At 41.6% G+C, this 17,500-nt stretch overlaps 1 protein-coding gene and 1 pseudogene across 9 annotated transcripts; one reads left to right on the forward strand and one right to left on the reverse strand.

Moving 5' to 3' along the window:
* Nucleotides 1-1,126: 1,126 nt before the first annotated feature.
* On the reverse strand, nucleotides 1,127-12,142 carry LOC309653186 (phosphorylated adapter RNA export protein pseudogene; annotated as a pseudogene). Its single transcript, XR_014268782.1, has 2 exons — nucleotides 11,988-12,142; nucleotides 1,127-3,338 (listed from the first exon to the last, which is right to left on the reverse strand). The product of XR_014268782.1 is annotated as a phosphorylated adapter RNA export protein pseudogene (transcript).
* Nucleotides 6,756-13,484, forward strand: TCEAL1 (transcription elongation factor A like 1). Of its 8 annotated transcripts, XM_082447754.1 has the most exons (4): nucleotides 6,756-11,347; nucleotides 11,496-11,575; nucleotides 11,997-12,078; nucleotides 12,448-13,484. In XM_082447754.1, exons 1-4 carry the CDS (start codon nucleotides 11,300-11,302, stop codon nucleotides 12,937-12,939), a joined length of 702 nt encoding a protein of 233 aa, XP_082303880.1. In that variant the 5' UTR covers nucleotides 6,756-11,299; the 3' UTR covers nucleotides 12,940-13,484. The 8 variants fall into 8 exon arrangements, with proteins under 8 accessions (XP_082303880.1, XP_082303881.1, XP_082303884.1 ...); XM_082447758.1 differs by lacking the exon at nucleotides 11,496-11,575 and having other exon boundaries at nucleotides 8,546-11,347; nucleotides 12,011-12,078; XM_082447753.1 differs by lacking the exon at nucleotides 6,756-11,347 and having other exon boundaries at nucleotides 11,354-11,575.
* The last annotated feature ends 4,016 nt before the right edge of the window (nucleotides 13,485-17,500 follow it).

Raw genomic sequence — 17,500 nt, forward strand, 5'->3', positions numbered from 1 at the left:
ACCACTGAAATGTACTTTCAATGGGTAAACTGTATGATATGTGAACAATATCTCAATAAAACTGTTTAAAAAGAGAATGAAAGAAGCCATCATTATAGATACTCCAAACATTTAAAGGATAGTAATGGGAATATTATGAGTAACGTTATATCAATAAACTCAATAACATAGATAAAATTGTCAAATTCCCTGAAAGATACAAATTGCCAAACTCACTCAAAAAATAAATTGAAAACCTGAACAGAAGAATGGTTTTTAACCATCATGTCTCTAGAAGAAAATAAGACCCCTAATTCATAAGCATATCTAACTTCCACGGTGTAAACCATGGCCAATTTCAAGTTATCAAAGCGACATCACTGAATGAAGATTCGTTAAGAGATGAAAACAATCAGCTCTCATTAGCTGGTACAAGCCAGCTCCAGCATGACACCGTCTGTTACCTATAAAAGAAAATTAATTTGTTATTAAAAACCTTCCAGGAAAACTCCAGGCCCAGATGTCTTCACTAGTGAATTCTATCGAACATTCACGGATGAAATAATACCAATTTTAAATAGACTCTTTCAGAAAGTAGAGGAACAGGTCTCCTCTTATATAATGAGGCCAGAATTACTCTGATACTAAACAAAAACATTACAAGAAATCTAAGACCAATATACCTCATGAGCATAAAAGCAAAATTTCTCTTAAAAATTTTGGGAAATTGAATCCATCTATATATAAGAAGTATAATAAATATATCATGACCAAGTGAGGTTTATCCTAGGAATGAAAAGTTGGTTGAGCACTCAAAAGTGAATGTAGGGCTTCCCTGGTGGTGCAGTGGTTGAGAATCTGCCTGCCAATGCAGGGGACACGGGTTCGAGCCCTGGTCTGGGAGGATCCCACATGCCGCGGAGCAACTGGGCCCATGAGCCACAGCTACTGAGCCTGCGCGTCTGGAGCCTGTGCTCCGCAACAAGAGAGGCCGCGACAGTGAGAGGCCCGCGCACCGCGATGAGGAGCGGCCCCCGCTTGCCGCAACTAGAGAAAGCCCTCGCACAGAAATGAAGACCCAACACAGCTAAAAATAAATAAATAAATAAACTCCAATCTCTCTCTTTTTTTTTTTTTTTGGTTTAAGGACTGCCAGAACTCCAATTTTATTTTTGCATTCTTTATGAATAAAATGTAACCAATTACCATTTCCTTTTCTTTCCCTGCTTAGATACTTAGCTCCAACTTCAATGACCATGTATTTCAGAAACTACTGAAAGACTTCAAGTACATTGCTGCAAAGAATTGTTAATAATTGCTCCCTACATATTTTTGCTTAATCTATTTTGTAAACTGTAGTCAACTCCTGGAACACCTTAAGTAAACTACCTTTATTTCCTTAAATAAAAATGAATAATTTTAAACATCATGCAGATGAAACATTTTTAATACCTAACTTCCTTAACATAAGGTAAAACAGTCTTAGGCAGGCTTTCACTGGGAATTTTTTAAATGTCATGGTAATTATGCAGGTATGGATCATATTCAGTATTTAATATATGACCAAGGTAACTAATAAGAGGTCAAAAACAAAGTTAAAGTTAAGAACAGATACTTCTTTGAAAAGCTTCTGATGTTTATTTACTTCTGGACAAACAAGTGGGAAGAGCCACTAGTATAAACCTATTTTTAGTCTCTATTATTAAAACTGCTTAAGAGTTCTTAGAACACAGAAAAACTAAATTTGAATGCATTTGTAATAGCTTAACAATTTATGTCTTAGGATCTTTTAATGGAATGTTTGAAACCAATCATAAATCACTACAAAGATAAATCAGAAAAAGAAAACAAACTTTTGAATGGCATGTTATATGACCTGGACAAAACTGATTATCAACTAGTAATGATTAGCACATGCAACAGATTGAGAAATTAAATCCTCTGCTATATACTTTTAAGTAGTTTGTCAGACATGAGAAAGTTTTAAATGTTCTTATTGCATTCATCTCCCACATATTCAATTTTATTTAAAACAAGACAACAGTTCTCTCCAGATTTTTGGGTTTATCAGTGCAAAGTAAAATAAAGCAATCTCAGTAGAAATGGTTTATTACAATGTTATCTTAGAAAGGCTTATTTCTCAAAATGTCCTAAAAGATGTCCAAATCATGAGAATGATCAACCTCAATGGCTTCCTCCGCATCCAACTTTGATTCTCCGTGTCCTTCCTGTGATTCATCAAGAGAGGCCAGGGCCTCATTTGTGTCACTTGCAAAAGTCTCTCGTGATGTATCATCATCTTCTTGAAAATTTAGGCTTTTAATAGCTTGTTTCATCTTTTTTCCCAGCACTTGTGTTCTTCTCTTCCTAGCAGCTTTTTTATTTTCATATTCCTTTTGATTTTCAATGTAAAAAATGTCCTTAATTTGTTCCTCACTGATACTAGGAGTGTTCTTCAGGAGATTCAGGAAAACTCCACCTGGTGTTCTTCTTCGACTACCATTCATTATAAAAAGGCCACCATTTTGTTCAACTTCAGCAGTTTCCATCAGAAGTTCAATTGCCTTTTTGTTCCCAATTATCCTCACTACTCGGGCTATCAAATCTTTCTTTGGTTCCTGCAACCTGAAAGAAATTTCATCAGCCACTTTCTCTTGAGAATCGTCCTCTGTGATCTCATATCGGCCTTTATAGTTCATTTCTAGTCTGTCTCCTAGTCTGTCTTTGACAGGTCGTTTCCTTTTGAGATGACCTTGCCCGTTTTCCTCCTCCTTTGATCCCGTTTTTTTGCCACCATGCATATATTCATCTAGCTCTTTGTCTAATTCTTTTGTATGCTCTTGGGATTCCCTCTTAAGTTTCTTAGCAAGCAAATAATTGTACGTCTCGGATTGCCTGCTTTTGTCAATAGTGCCCTCCATTCCCAAGATACCAAGTTCAGTGGCCACTGCATCTTGACTCTGTTCCTGCAGCACAGCACCCCATATGTTGTTAACCTTCTTCCCTCCAGCAATAGGCGGTTTCTGGCTGCTCTGGCCAAACTGAAAAGGCTCTGGTTTGGGAGGAGTGTTAAAACATTTTTGTCGTTTGCGTTTCCAGAGAGAGCTATCATCATCTGAATCTGAAAAACTCTCCTCACTTGAATCCACACTTTTAACAGTCCGATAATGTGATACTGGAGCACACACTGTTGCAGTACTCTGGAAGGGCCTCACTGCACAGTCCCCACCTAGTGCTTTCGGCACCTGCAGCGGCCTGTCGCTGGGTGCCACAGTCATGTCGGAATCCGAGTCAGAAAGCTGCCCATCTTCCATGTCGCCTGCCTCCTGCGCCATCTTCCCGCGGCGCGGCCCCAATCTCTTAAAAAAAAAAAGTCAATGTAATTCATCATACTAACATGATAAAGGAGAAAAATTATAACTATTTTAATAGATACATAAAAGGAGTTTGATAAAAGACAGTACCCACTTATGATAAAATTTCTTAGGAAATTATGAATAGAAAGGAAGTTCCTCAGCCTGAAATAAGGCATCTATGAAAAAACTACAGCTGACATCATACTTAATAGTGAAAGACTGAACACTTTCCTCCTATGAAAGGAACAATTCAAGGATGTCTGTTCTCACCACTGCTATCCAACAATGTACTGGAAATCTTAATTAGTGCAGTAAGGCAAGGGGAAAAAAAGTGTGCAGATGGGAAAAGAAGTAAAACTCTCTTTATTTGCAGGAATATTACAAGCATGTACATAGAATGCCCTAAGGATCTATACAAAGTTATTAGAACTAATAAATGAATTTAGCATGGTCTCAGGATGAAAGGTCACTATACAAAAATCAAGTATATGGGGGCTTCCCTAGTGGTGCAGTGGTTGGGAGTCCGCCTGCCAGTGCGGGGGACACGGGCTCGGGCCCTGGTCCGGGGGGATCCCACGTGCCGCGGAGCGGCTGAGCCCATACGCCACGGCTGCTGGGCCTGCACTCCGGAGCCCACGAGCCACAACTGCTGAGCCCACGTGCCGCAACTGCTGAGGCCCGCATGCCTGGAGCCCGTGCTCCGCAACAGGAGAGGCCACCGCAGTGAGAAACCTGTGCACCACAACGAAGAGTAGTCCCTGCTCGCCGCAACTAGAGAAAGCCTGCGCGCAGCGGCGAAGACACAATGCAGCCAAAAATAAAATAAATAAATTTATTAAAAAAAATCAAGTATATGATACAGCCACTATGGAGATCAGTATGGAGTTTCCTTAAAAAACTAAAAATAGAACTACCATACAACACAGCAATCCCACTACTGGGCATATACCCTGAGAAAACCATAATTCAAAAAGTCATGTACCACAATGTTCACTGCAGCTCTATTTACAATAGCCAGAACATGGAAGCAACCTAAGTGTCCATCGACAGATGAATGGATAAAGAAGATGTGGCACATATATACAATGGAATATTACTCAGCCATAAAAAGAAACAAAATTGAGTTATTAGTAGTGAGGTGGATGGACCTAGAGACTGTCATACAGAGTGAAGTAAGTCAGAAAGAGAAAAACAAATACCGTATGCTATCACATATATATGGAATCTAAAAAAAAAAAAAGGTTCTGAAGAACCTAGGGGCAGGACAGGAATAAAGATGCAAACGTAGAGAATGGACTTGAGGACATGGGGAGGGGGAAGGGTAATCTGGGACAAAGTGAGAGAGTGGCATGGACATATATACACTACCAAATGTAAAATAGATAGCTAGTGAGAAGCAGCTGCATAGCACAGGGAGATCAGCTCGGTGCTTTGTGACCACCTAGAGGGGTGGGATAGGGAGGGTGGGAGGGAGGGAGATGCAAGAGGGAAGAGATATGGGGATATATGTAATCAGCTATATATGTATAGCTGATTCACTTTGTTATAAAGCAGTAACTAACACACCATTGTAAAGCAATTATACTCCAATAAAGATGTTAAAAAACAACAACAACAACAAAAAAACAAAAAAACAAAAATCAAGTATATATCTTATGTACTAGAAATAAACAATTAGAAAATGAAAAACTTAAATGCCATTTGCAATGGCATCAAAATGAGTGAAGTAAATAGGGATAAATTTTAGGAAATACCTGAAGACTTATACACTGAAAACTACAGTATATTGCTGTGAGTAATCATGGAAGACCTGAAAAATGACAAAGTATACCATGTTCATGTATCAGAGGACTCAATACTGTCAAAGTGGCAATTCTCCCCAGATCTGAATACTCAGTAAAATTCCAATTAAGATCCCAGTGGGCTTTTATTTGTGTGTGAAAATCTACAGGCTGATCCTAAAATCTGTAAGGAAATGCACAGAATCTGTAGCAGTCAAAATAATCTTGAAAAAGAATATCAGAGGACTGACAATAACTGACTTTGAGCCTTCCTATAAAGCTGTAGTAACCAAGACAGCATAGCATTGGCAAAAGGATGGGAGTGAAGATACACAGTATGTGTGTCTGCCATTCTTGCTGTCCGGTTTGCATGTTGCATTCCCCATGCCCCATGAGCACCAAATTCAAGTGGACCCTTGATAAATGGGTGCTTAGCAAGACTCAAAGCAAGAAAATGGCAATCTCCTTACTTCTATGATTGCTGATAGCCAGGAGAGGCCACCTTTTTGGTTCCACTCAGAACTTACTTCCAGGGACTTCCCTGGTGGTCCAGTGGTTGAGAATCTGCCTTCCAATGAAGGGGACGCAAATTCGATCCCTGGTTGGGGAACTAAGATCCCACATGCCACAGGGCAACTAAGCTTGTGCACCACAACTACTGAGCACGCGGGCCACAAGTGGAGAACCCACGTGCCACAACTACAGAGCCCACATGCTCTGGAGCCTGCACGCCACAACTACTGAGCCCGCATGCCACAACTAGAGAGAAGCCCGTGCACCACAACGAAGATCCCATGTGCCGCAACTGAGACCTGACGCAGCCAAAAATAAATATTAAAAAAAACAACTTACTTCCAACACACAGTCACATTCCAAGAACCACAAATGACCACGAAACCCAATCATATCCTTATTGACATGTGTTACTTCCTTGTATTTGCCAACCACTTACTGTTGAAAATGATGACAAAGAAGAAAGGATAGAACAACCCACAGTTCCAGTTCCATTCTATGTGTGCAGAATGTGCATGTGTGCACGTACCAAGAAGTCAAATAAAAACAGTTGAGTCAGTTTTGTGCAGCAATCCACTATTCTGGTAAGAAGTGAATACATATACAAAATATGAATTACGCAATTTTGGTGATTCTGCATATGAGTCAAATGCTCTTATATTTGCATTTAAAACTGACATTGTACAATATAAAGATGGACTATATCATTTATGTTAATAGTTAAAATTTTCAACTGTCCTTTACTTAGAACAACATTAAATAATAAGTAGGAAGCACCATGTCAAGGTCAACATCAGTGGTCATAAATCACATTGATAGCATGCAGCTGTGATATGATGTGATGAAATGGCACTTTATCCTGTGATCTTCCTTCCCCACACCCATAACCCCAGTTTAACAAAGAGAAAAACACCAGACAAATCTCAGTGGACAGGCATTCTACAAATACCTGCCTAGTACTCATAATTATAAAGATAATCAAAATCAGTAAAAGTCTGAGAAACTGTCACAGCCAAGAGGAGGCTAAGGAGAAATGACAACTAAAAATATGTGGTATTCTGGATAGGATCCAGGAGTAGAAAAAGGGCATTACCTACAAAAAAGGACATTTGAATAAAGTAGACTTTAGTTAATGACAATGTGTCAATACTGGTTCATTAACTACAACAAATGTACCATACTAATGTATAAGATGCTCCTGGGTACGGAGTACATGGGAATCCTCTATAGTATCTTCTCAGTTTCTTTGTAAATCAAAAACTGTTCTAAAAAATGAAGTCTACTAAAAAAAAAAGTCAAAAGAGAGACCACAGAAAAAAGAAAAGCTTTATATGTTAGTACCTTTAAACAGCACTTTTTTCCTTGCTTTTTGAACAAAGGGCTTTGCATTGTCATTTTACACTGGGCCTCGCAAATCATGTAGCCTACTCTGCCTCTGTCCCTACTTCTGTCACCCAGACTTCAGACTAGAGTTGTTTTGGACCCTTTTGAGAGTCCCTGAGGCCAAGAGTGAGTAAGGCTGTGAGTATGCTCTGGCCCAGGAGGGAAGAGTTCTGTGCTCTGAGCTCAGCTGGATTCTGGGAAAGGCAGCAGCAGCCAGTCTGGAGAGGCCCCCACTCAGGCCAAATGGTGTTCCTAAGAGAAGCCCCTTCTCACCTCACCGCGGTGGGCAGTGTGAAGTCAGAGCATCCTAGAGCTGCAAGGGACTTCGTTCACCACAGCCCCTGACCCCACCTTTTAGGGAGAAGGAGGAGGACACAAAGAGAGGCATGGAGAGGGGTAGAAGGCTCCCAGCCTCCAGAGCCCTCCAGCCAGTGACAGCCTGAGTCCTGCCCAGCCCAGAGCCAGGTATTGCCTCCCTTCAGCCCAGGTCTGGACCAGCCTTCCCTGTCCCTGAGTGTTTCCCAGCAGCCTGAGTTGCCACCCCACCTTTCTTCAGAGTCCCTTGCTTGTTTCTCTGGGCATATGCACGGTGTGTGTGTAATTTGTGTGTGTGTGTGTGTGTGTGTGTGTGTGTGTCTGTCTGTCTGTCTGTCTGTCTGTCTAGGCTCAGTTAGGATGAGGCCAGAAGCAGAAAAGAGGGGCTCTTGTCATTGCATTTCCCACTTGGCTATTTCCCCCAGGGTGGGGGTGGGGGAGGTGAGCCTGAGAGCCCCAGGCTGGACAGAGCCTGCTGCAGTCCCAGGCAGCAAGTCTTGAGACCAAAGTACTGCCATGGGTGTCATTAGGAAAGAATGCAGAGGCAGCAGCAGCAGGGGGAACCTCTGGACTGGAGAGGGCAGAACTCCTCAACTCCAAGTCCAGACAGACGGGCCCTGCAAAGGGAAACCAGACCTCCATGGGGTCTGTGCTGGAGAGGCACTCAGAGGGCAGGGGGACTCTGTATCTGCCACAGAAGTACAGCCTCACTAGGGAGCAGGAATCCCTGAACCAGAAACCCACCCTGGGCTTCCTCAGATCCCCCAGAGAAAGGCCACACCCCTGAAGACTGTTGTCAGGGCAGCAGCTGCCAGGGCTGACTGCCTTCCCCCTTTGCCTGCATGGCTGCCCTGCCTGCCTTCTGGGACCTTCAGCTCCTGTTCCCTGAAAAGGCCTGTGCTGCCCACCCTGGCTGCTTGTAAGCATGGCTGGAGCCCACTGCCCTGCAGCAGTTTTACAAAGTGGTTACAGTTTCAGTCTCTCATGACACATTACCAGGGTTTAGATCCCATGTCTGCTACTTACTATCATCTGTCTCCATGCCAACAATTTGTAACCTCTCAGAGCTTTAGGTACCTCACTTTTAAAATGGAGTTCCTTAGACTTAAACCCTCAAAGAACCCTAAATCAGCAGTATCAAATCAAATCCATGGGAAGGATTATTTCGTCACCACCCTCCCTCCCCCCACATGCAGCCAAGTAGCAGACCACATTCCCTTTGTACCAAATGGTTGTCACCGTGGCAGAACCCCCTTCACCTTATGCTCTCTTGAGAGCCCTTTCTCTCAAGGGAATCTCAAATCAGCTATTGTCAGGCAGAGACTTAGAGCCAATACGAAGATATTGTCTTCATTCCTTCTTTCCGGTTCTAGTTCCTCATACCTCCCTTGTCTGCCCCCCATGTTTACCAAGTGCTCATCAAGGGTTAATTTATACTGGTTTGGGAGCTTTCAGAGGCAACTATGTCTTCTATCAGCAGCAGCAGAAGGTAATTCCACCCTGAGAAAGGAAAGGAGGGGAGCTGGCCTGGCAGAGCGTACTCCTGGCTGCCACACCCAAAGGGAAAAGGAATTTTTTCATTTGGAGTCAGAGCTCTTTGCTGAAGATCTCCTCTAGATCTTTCCTGAGCTTGCTGAATTTATCATCCCATTTAGTACTAATGGTGTGCTGTAAATTAATATTTTGTAGCTAATGTACTGAATGACAGAATCTGAATACAAAGAATGAGGGAGTGAATCTAACAGACAACATTTAACCCAGAAAAATACAAGCTTCTGCACTTGGCTTAAAAGTAAACTGATTTACAGAAGTGCATTAACAGGGATTTGGGGATCTCAGTTGACTGCAACTTAAAGTGGATTCAACTGTGTTATATGGCATCCACAAAATCTACTACATCTTAGGATGCATCTGTAGATGTATCGTGGCTATTCTAGAATGAAGGGTGTGGTAAGATCACTCCACGCTACACCAGGAAGAATATTCAGTGTTTTCAGACATTTACAAATTCAGGAGCATGTAGGATGGTGAGTGACTGTGAACAAATATATCACGTCAGAAGGAGCTGAAACAACTGGTGAGGTTAAACCTAAAAAAAACAGTCTTGGTGAGAGCATAACTGTTGAAGGATTAAATGAGATAGTATATGAGATAGTGCTTAGTGCAATGCCTGGCACACGGGCTCAATTAATGTTAATAATAAAAGAATGATAATTAGTAGTATTACTAGTACTGTCATACTATTATTACTGTTACTAGCACTACTCCAGGTCCTTTACACATACTGACTCATTTATTCTTCTTACCAATCCTATGAGGTAGGTACTATTTTGCCTCCAATTTTGCAGATGGGAAGTAGAGTCACAGAAAGGTCAAATATATTGCCCAGTGTATCTCACAGATGGGCAGGGGAAAGAACCAGAACATTAACTTTGGCAGTGTCAGGTTGTCAAGGGTAAAAGGCACTTTTGTTATTTTACACTTGTTTTGTAACACTCCAGAGGGCAGAACCAGGACCAATGTGCATAAACTACAGGGAGGCGGATTTCAGCTCAAAGGGGGGAAAAAAAAAAACACTGAATGATTAGAACTGTCTGAAATTTCACTGGAGTATCTCTTAAGGTAGTGAGTTCTCCATCACAGGATGTGAGAAAAAAAGGATAAAAATGAAGAATGAATAAATGGGGCTCCTCTTGGAAAGAAACCATACAAATGATAAAGCCAACCCTTGGTGAAAAGAATAAAGAAGGTATAGTGAAACTTGGTTTAAAAGACACATATCATTGAAGAATTGAAAGGTAAAACAGTTATGGAAAATATATAAAGGTGAACTAATATCTATCTGTCATGCTGCTATCTCAACACAAAGTAAACTAGATGTTGGAGAAAAGTGACAAAAAGCTCTTAAAATGGGAAATTCCACGTATGAATTTCTGTTTGGAAACTTACTAGACAGCCCAGGATCCTCACAGATCTGATGGCCACCTACCCTGAAAGTGTAAATTATAAGGAGAGGTATAGTCTGCTCTCTGGAAGAAAGACAATCTGCATGACAAAGTAGCATCCAGGCTGATGTGAGATGCAGGCATGAAGTTGAAGATCATAAAACACCATTAGATCCAAAAGTACATGCTTGTAAGAACAACTGTGTTAGCATGATTTTAATCCTGCTACTTTGTGTGTGCTCCAAAGAATTATTACATAGTTTAATATGAATGTCCTCTGTGCTGAATCTATCTTTTTGGGTATAGCAGTCCTAGGACCCAAATATTTGCAGATTTAATGAATTGATATAAATTTCCTCAACCAGCAACACCAGTAGGTTGCTGGTTAAAGATTTAGACCCCCAGCAAAATCTATTTCTTCTATTATAAATAATAATTACTCAATAGTATATATATGGTACATATGTAATATAAATACATACATACATACATATATATAATAATGCCATGCTCTCCACCAAAAGTGCTCCCATTTCAAATAATAAATAAGTTTTCAAATTATTTGTACATAGATGCACAAATGTGTATTTTGATTTATGAAAATCAAAGTACTCAGTCTTTTTAGATTTATGTATTGATACTTCACAAACTTTACTCTTTCTAGAGCTCTAGAACTGAATGATTACCAATTTAGACTGGAGCTTCTATTTGTAATTTAGGTCTGGAGACTCAAAAAAAAAATCCTGAAGTCATGGAAAAGTGAAAGTTTATCTCCCATGAAAGTGACAAGAGATTAAAACTATGTTGATAGAGCCTAAACGGACATGATGGAGTTATGGATGTGGATTAAACCTGGAAGAGGTGGCATATGATAGTGACTCATTAAGGAGAAACAGTCAAATTTCAGTACAGGATCTGAACTGTAGGGGAAATAATGGGCCTTGGTAGCTGATGACAGGAGAATGAGGGAGAGAGGTGTTATCAGGGGAAGAGGCAGAGAGGAAGAGGCAATAACCCTCAAGACTGGATGCTGACCGCCTCTAGTAACCAGGAAAAGGCAAATATAAACACAGAGGTGAGTGACGACGATGTCTGGTGTGTTAGGGGGTCAGGAAACATCGGCTGCTTGCGGCACCACCGCCGCCGGTCAAAGTGGTAACTGGGGATCTGAGCTTGGCGGTGACGCGCGGCCATCACGTGACCAGAGCCTGTGTCTGCCCAAGTCCCTCTCGTCCTGGCCCTTTTTCCCTGTGCAGACACCATCTTCCTATTGCCCTTTGGTCGAGGGGAAAAACAGAAGGAAGTAAGTCCCCTCCGCCCTCTTAAATCGGTGTAAGTGTCGGTGCTGCCCAGTAACCCCTGGGATTGGGATGGCACAGAGTTCAGGCCTGCCCCCGTGCCCAGCCCCGCCCCGCCCCGCCCCCGCGCCCATATTTCGGTGCAGAAAACGGTGGTCTAGGGGGTGGGGTGGGGAGGTGAGTGGGCTCCCCACGGGAAGGAAACACGGACACTTAGAAACAGCTTCTAAGTAGTCCTTCGCTTTCACTTCCCGCCTGGAAAAAAATGGCGAGCATTGCGGGGTTGGCGGGGGTCAGGGGGAGAACGGAGCTTTGAGATGGGGCGGCGGGGGAGGGGAACACGGGGGGAGGCAGCTGGTGCCTGTAAAAGGGACGTGTGAGCCAGTCCTTCCCTCATCCCCTCTCCCCGCCCCCTACCCTGTCTTGGCGTCTGTCTGCAGCTCCGCAGGTCACAGCGGGGCACCTGGAGGAGAGGATGCCTAGGAGCCAGCCGCCGGGAGAGGTCCAGGTCGGGGAAGGGTTGGACAGCGGGCCGGGATGGGGTGAGAGGGAGGGCGCTGGAGGGAGCCGGGTCCGCGGCACTGCCAGCCCGCCCCGCCCCGGCCCCAGCGGGAGAGGCCTCTGTGGCAAGGCCTGCCGGGAAAATGGTGGGCTTTCGGAAGGAGGGGGTGACAAGGTGCGTGGGGGGGGAACGACCATACGCGGCGGGGTCCCGGGGGCCGAAGAGCCCCTCGGCTAGCGTAGGTTCGGGTACCCGGGCCCAGACTCGGGAAGAGGCAGGTATTGGAACCCATAGGCGGGGTTTTGGTCCAGACAGCGAGTATTCTGACTCGCCTTTGCCTTTCCTGTCCCCTGTGAATAACCGTGCTTAAAAAAGACCATCCTGGACATGGAAAACGCCTGCCAAGAGCCTGAGGAGCAGCCACAGAGCTCGCCCAAGGCGGATGAGGAGCGGCCTCCTGTGGAACACTCTCCCGAAAAGTCGTCTCCGGAGGAGCCGTCTTCGGAGGAGCAATCCTCGGAGGAGGAGTTCTTTCCTGAGGAACTCCTTCCTGAGCTCCTTCCCGAGATGCTCGTGTCCGAGGAGCGCCCTCCTCAGGAATGCCTGTCTAGGAAGGACCTTTTTGAGGAGCGCCCTCCCATGGAGCAGCCTCCTTGCGGAGTGGGCAAACATAAGCTAGAAGAGGGAAGCTTTAAAGAAAGGCTGGCTCGCTCCCGCCCGCAATTTAGAGGGGACATACACGGCAGAAATTTAAGCAATGAGGAGATGATAAAGGTAGCAGAGGAGATGGAAGAGATGAAGCGAGTACGAAACAAATTGATGATCATGCATTGGAAGGCAAGGCGGAACCGTCCTTATCCTATTTAATGTGTTCGACCTTTAATTCTGTTTTGCCTGGTATGAGTATTATCACCTGACCTTTGTTTGCTTTTTCTCATATACCTTACCCCGTCTTCCTAATCTTAACTTTGCGTGGCTTTATCTGAGGTGTTTTGCTTGTAACTGGCATAAAATTGCCCCCCCATCTGCAAGTCCCCCTCTTTCAATCGTGAGTCTTCTCTATTTGCATGGAAAGATGTACATTATATATTGTGAAGTGAAAAAAGCAATTTTCAAAAAGTATATGTAGTATCTCATTTTTGTAAAAAATGTATATTTATATATTAATATGCAAAGAAAAAACTGAAAGTATATACTTCAAAGGCTTAACAGTGGCTATCTGTGGTAGGATAACAGGTGATTTGTTTGTTTTTCATTTTTGCTGCATCTGAATTTCTCATTTTTTCAAGATGAACACATTTTACATGTGTTGCAAAAAAACCCCAATATAATGGAAAAATTGTAAAGCAATTTAAAAATAATGTCAATCAACTTATAAAGATAATGTGGCACTTAATAAATGCTTGACAGAACTTAAATCCGATGTTTTTTTTCTGAATCTCTTAGGCAGAAATGTAAACCAGGTACTGTACTCATATTTGTTTAAGGGTCATTCTTTTCCCATTTAAATAGGAATAGGACAATTTACAGGGCTGCTGTGGAACCAAATGAGGTAAAGGTCATGTGAGTTGTATTTTTTCCCCCTACTTGCACATGCTGGACCCCATCCCCTATAGATTCCCTTCAGATACTGGGGATAGTACCCAAAGGAGGTCTCGTTTGCACTCACAAATCCTGTGCAATTCTGGGTGAGTGCCACATTCTATTCCTGTCCTGCTATTCTCTTCCCTTAGATACCGCCATGTCTGCTGGGTACAGCTGCCCCTTCTCCTGGGTCCTACTCCTTCCATGGCCCGCATCACAGCTGAGGTGCCAGAGTCCTCCAGGTGCAAAGCTTTACTCATTGCTCTGGAGTCCCTGCTGGGCCAAAGCTGAACTGTGTCACTTAACATATATATGAAGGATGCCCCTCCTCTAGCTTTAATATTACACCTGTCCAGGTGGATACCATCCCAGTGCTGCTTAGACCTCTATGTCTTAAAGAATTCTTAGCAGAATAGTCTTTCCTATTTATTTTTTTCCCCAAAAGCTTCCCTTTTCTCCATTGGGCACAAACATGAGTTCACTGGGACCTGGGCTCGGAGATGAATATGTAAGCCAGACACAATGCTTTGTGCTCAGAATTGGAACCCCCTCCCAGATAATCTCCAAGGATAACTATGGTTTTAATTGCCCAACACTTGCCTTAGGGTGAGTTCTCTCCCAGGGGCTTTTGGCAGGCTTGCCTTACCAATTCATCTGACTTACTCTATGTATAAGTTAAAGAGGAAATTAAGACCTAAGCTCAGGGGCTTCCCTGGTGGTCCGCTGGGTAAGACTCCTTGCTCCCAATGCAGGGGGCCTGGGTTCGAACCCTGGTTGGGGAACTAGATCCCGCACACATGCCACAACTAAAGATCCCGTGTGTGGCAACTAACACCTGGCGCAGCCAAAATAAACAAATATTAAAAAAAAAAAAGGCAAGCTCAAACTAGGACATTTCCCTTCTGCCCCACCCCACATCAACAAGAAACATGCAAAAGTCATTAAAGCACTATATATATATATATGTGTGTGTGTGTGTGTGTGTGTGTGTCTCTGTATCAGGTGTTATGATTTCTGTTAAACTGCTTTTTAAAAATCTAAGATTTGTAAGTAATTAAAGTACTATATATATGCATATACATATATGTGTCTGTATCAGATATTATGATTTCTAAGATTTTATTTTATTGATCATGTTAATTCTAGAAACACAGATAGTGGCTAATAATTTTTGAGTTATGACCCAGTCCTGAACCCAGTCTGTCTGATGGACTATGTTAGCTTCAGTGTGTTCACATCTCTAGAAAGCATGAATTGCAATTCCAAAGGGATCACGTTAGGGGGAGGGATTCTTTCCCCAAATTCAACATTAAGATTATTCAAATATTTCAGGTATCAGTGTTTCTCCTATAAAGTAAGCAGAGACCTGGGCTCTACCCCAGACCCACTAAATCTGCTTTCCTGTATATGAGCACACAAGGTGGAGAGACACTGCTATCTATATACAATATACTCCTGGTTTTAGTAAGAATAAACTATGACATAAATAGAAGAAACTACAGATGATTATATCAGAATTAAGGAGGTGAAAGGCTTGTCCAACCATATATTTAAATAAAGAATTAAAAACAACCTCATCAACCTTACTACATAAAATTTAGATTTTTTTTGCAACAAAGCAAGACCATACACAGAATAAAAACCTAAGAGAGATGACAAAACAGCAAGATGTATTTTCTATGGTTGACATTATGTAATGCCTTGCATTACTTCCTTACAATATGAGTAAGGTACATCAGAAATAAATTCAAAGTTCTCCTTTGGTAATCAGATCTCAAAATGGTAAGCCAGTCCTGTGCCCTTAATTTTGCTTTTAATTTTTTCACTGTGTGATGCCATTAGGGGGGATCTTCATGTCTCCAGACCATTCCTCAAGGTTATGGTAGCCTGATGGATGCTGATTGGGAGCCCCTCTGGTGAGGCAGGGTAGAGGGATTGGGTCCAGGGTCCTTGCAAAATGCCCAGAGACTCCTCCCTCTCCCATTCAGAAATATAAACTCAATTATTTTTACAAATGAGGAAGATTATACAGATAAATAAGAAGTAGACCCTGTGTTCTAACTCAGATTTGTCTGAATCAAGTTCTGTGTTCTCCCCACTGTGCCACACTGCCTCCAATTTAGATTGTAGCTTTCTGGGGCTTACGGAATAATTGATTTAGACTTGCTAAGTATGGTATCCTTGTTGGTTTGTGCATTTGGGTGAGCTTCCACACTATTATCTTTTTCCAGGTAGAACTGTCCAGTAGGCAGTTATATATGTGTCTAGAATTCGGAAAAGAGATTGGCATGGAAATACGGATTTTGGTTGGTGGTACCTGGTGCATAGTAAGCAAGAATCCAATTGTATATCCTTCTGTCCTTTCCTATAAATATATATTTTTCAAACAGAAGTGCGATTCTACTGAATTCACTGAATCATAGTCTGTGTGTGAAAAATGAACTTTTTCTTTAGACCTCTACCAAGATAATACGTTTTGAAGAGTATTTAGAAACTAGAGGTAAGCGCGCCATCTGGTGGCCATAGCCAGACTGCGAGCAGAAAACAGCTAACGAGAGAGGGAAGGAGAGAAACTATTGGGTGATAGGGGAGAAGACCTCAATCCTGACTCACACTGGACTGACACAGTATCAGCCTCTTCCTGGGGGTGAGGTGGCACAAGAAGCAACCTATAGTTAGATGGTTTTTCCCTGTCTCAAGTCAAGATAAGTGTGTTTGTGCAAGTGTGTGTGTTTAAACTGAGTGATCTTATACTATTTTCACTTTTTCTCTGATTATGGAAGTTACATGTTTCTACTAGAAAATATCTGCAAATGTAGACAAGTATAAAAGAAGATATGAATTACTTATAGTTTCTCTACCCAGAGAAAATAACTAATATTAACATGCATGTACTTACATTGTGTGTATATATATCTCCTTTTATATACTCATCAATTTACTTTTTATATAGTATATATGTATATTACTTTATATATTTATATATTATACATTTAAATACTTTTATGTATTCATATGTATATTTGTATTTATATCTTATATAGCATATATTTTATTTAGTCCTTTATTTTTCCTTGTACACGTGCCATGACATTCATATGGGTATTCATTCTATCAACCGCACCGCTTGATGAAGAAGATAATCTTACCTTGTGTAGTTAAGCTGGCTAAAATTGAATGAATTTATTATAAGGGTTTTAAAAAAATAAGCTTTAGTATCAATAGTGTACTTATGTAAAACTGAAACTTAATTTTCTTTTTCCCTGGTATAAGGAAAAAGTTTTATGGACTATTAGTCTGCTCATGATAAGAGATTGTGAAAGGTTTTTCTTTACCTTTTAAATAATCTGCCTAGAAAGCAAAGATTTTGTGTCTTACCAAGGTAGTTTTCTATGCTTCATATTGTCTTTATCATCAGGTCTTTGATTACTTAAAACCAAGTCTTCTCAATATTTGCCTTTAAAATCATTTTTCACTTTGGTTAGATGGAAATTAAGTAGCTTCATAATGATCTGTGATCCTTTTTAGTCAAGCGTCCACGTTCTTATTTTTGACTAACTTCCCAAAATCAAATTCTAAATGAAGTCTTTTTGACCTCAAACTAATTTTGGAATTTTCCAAAAGGGCCCCGGAAAATCTCAAAAGATTTGTTCTCTCTCCTTTAAAAAAAATGAGATATTAAACTAATTAGGCTTATTTGATATTTTAAACTTTCTTTGGGTTATATTTGTATATGTTATTAATATAAGTGTTCCAGAAATTGCATGAAAATTCTAGACTTCTGATATGTCTGGGTATAATGTTATCAGTCATAATGCTAGTTATTATCTTAAAATATTGTGTC

Source organism: Balaenoptera physalus (genome assembly GCF_965194825.1).
Source record: "Balaenoptera physalus genome assembly, chromosome: X".
In the NCBI taxonomy this organism is placed as follows: domain Eukaryota; kingdom Metazoa; phylum Chordata; class Mammalia; order Artiodactyla; family Balaenopteridae; genus Balaenoptera; species Balaenoptera physalus.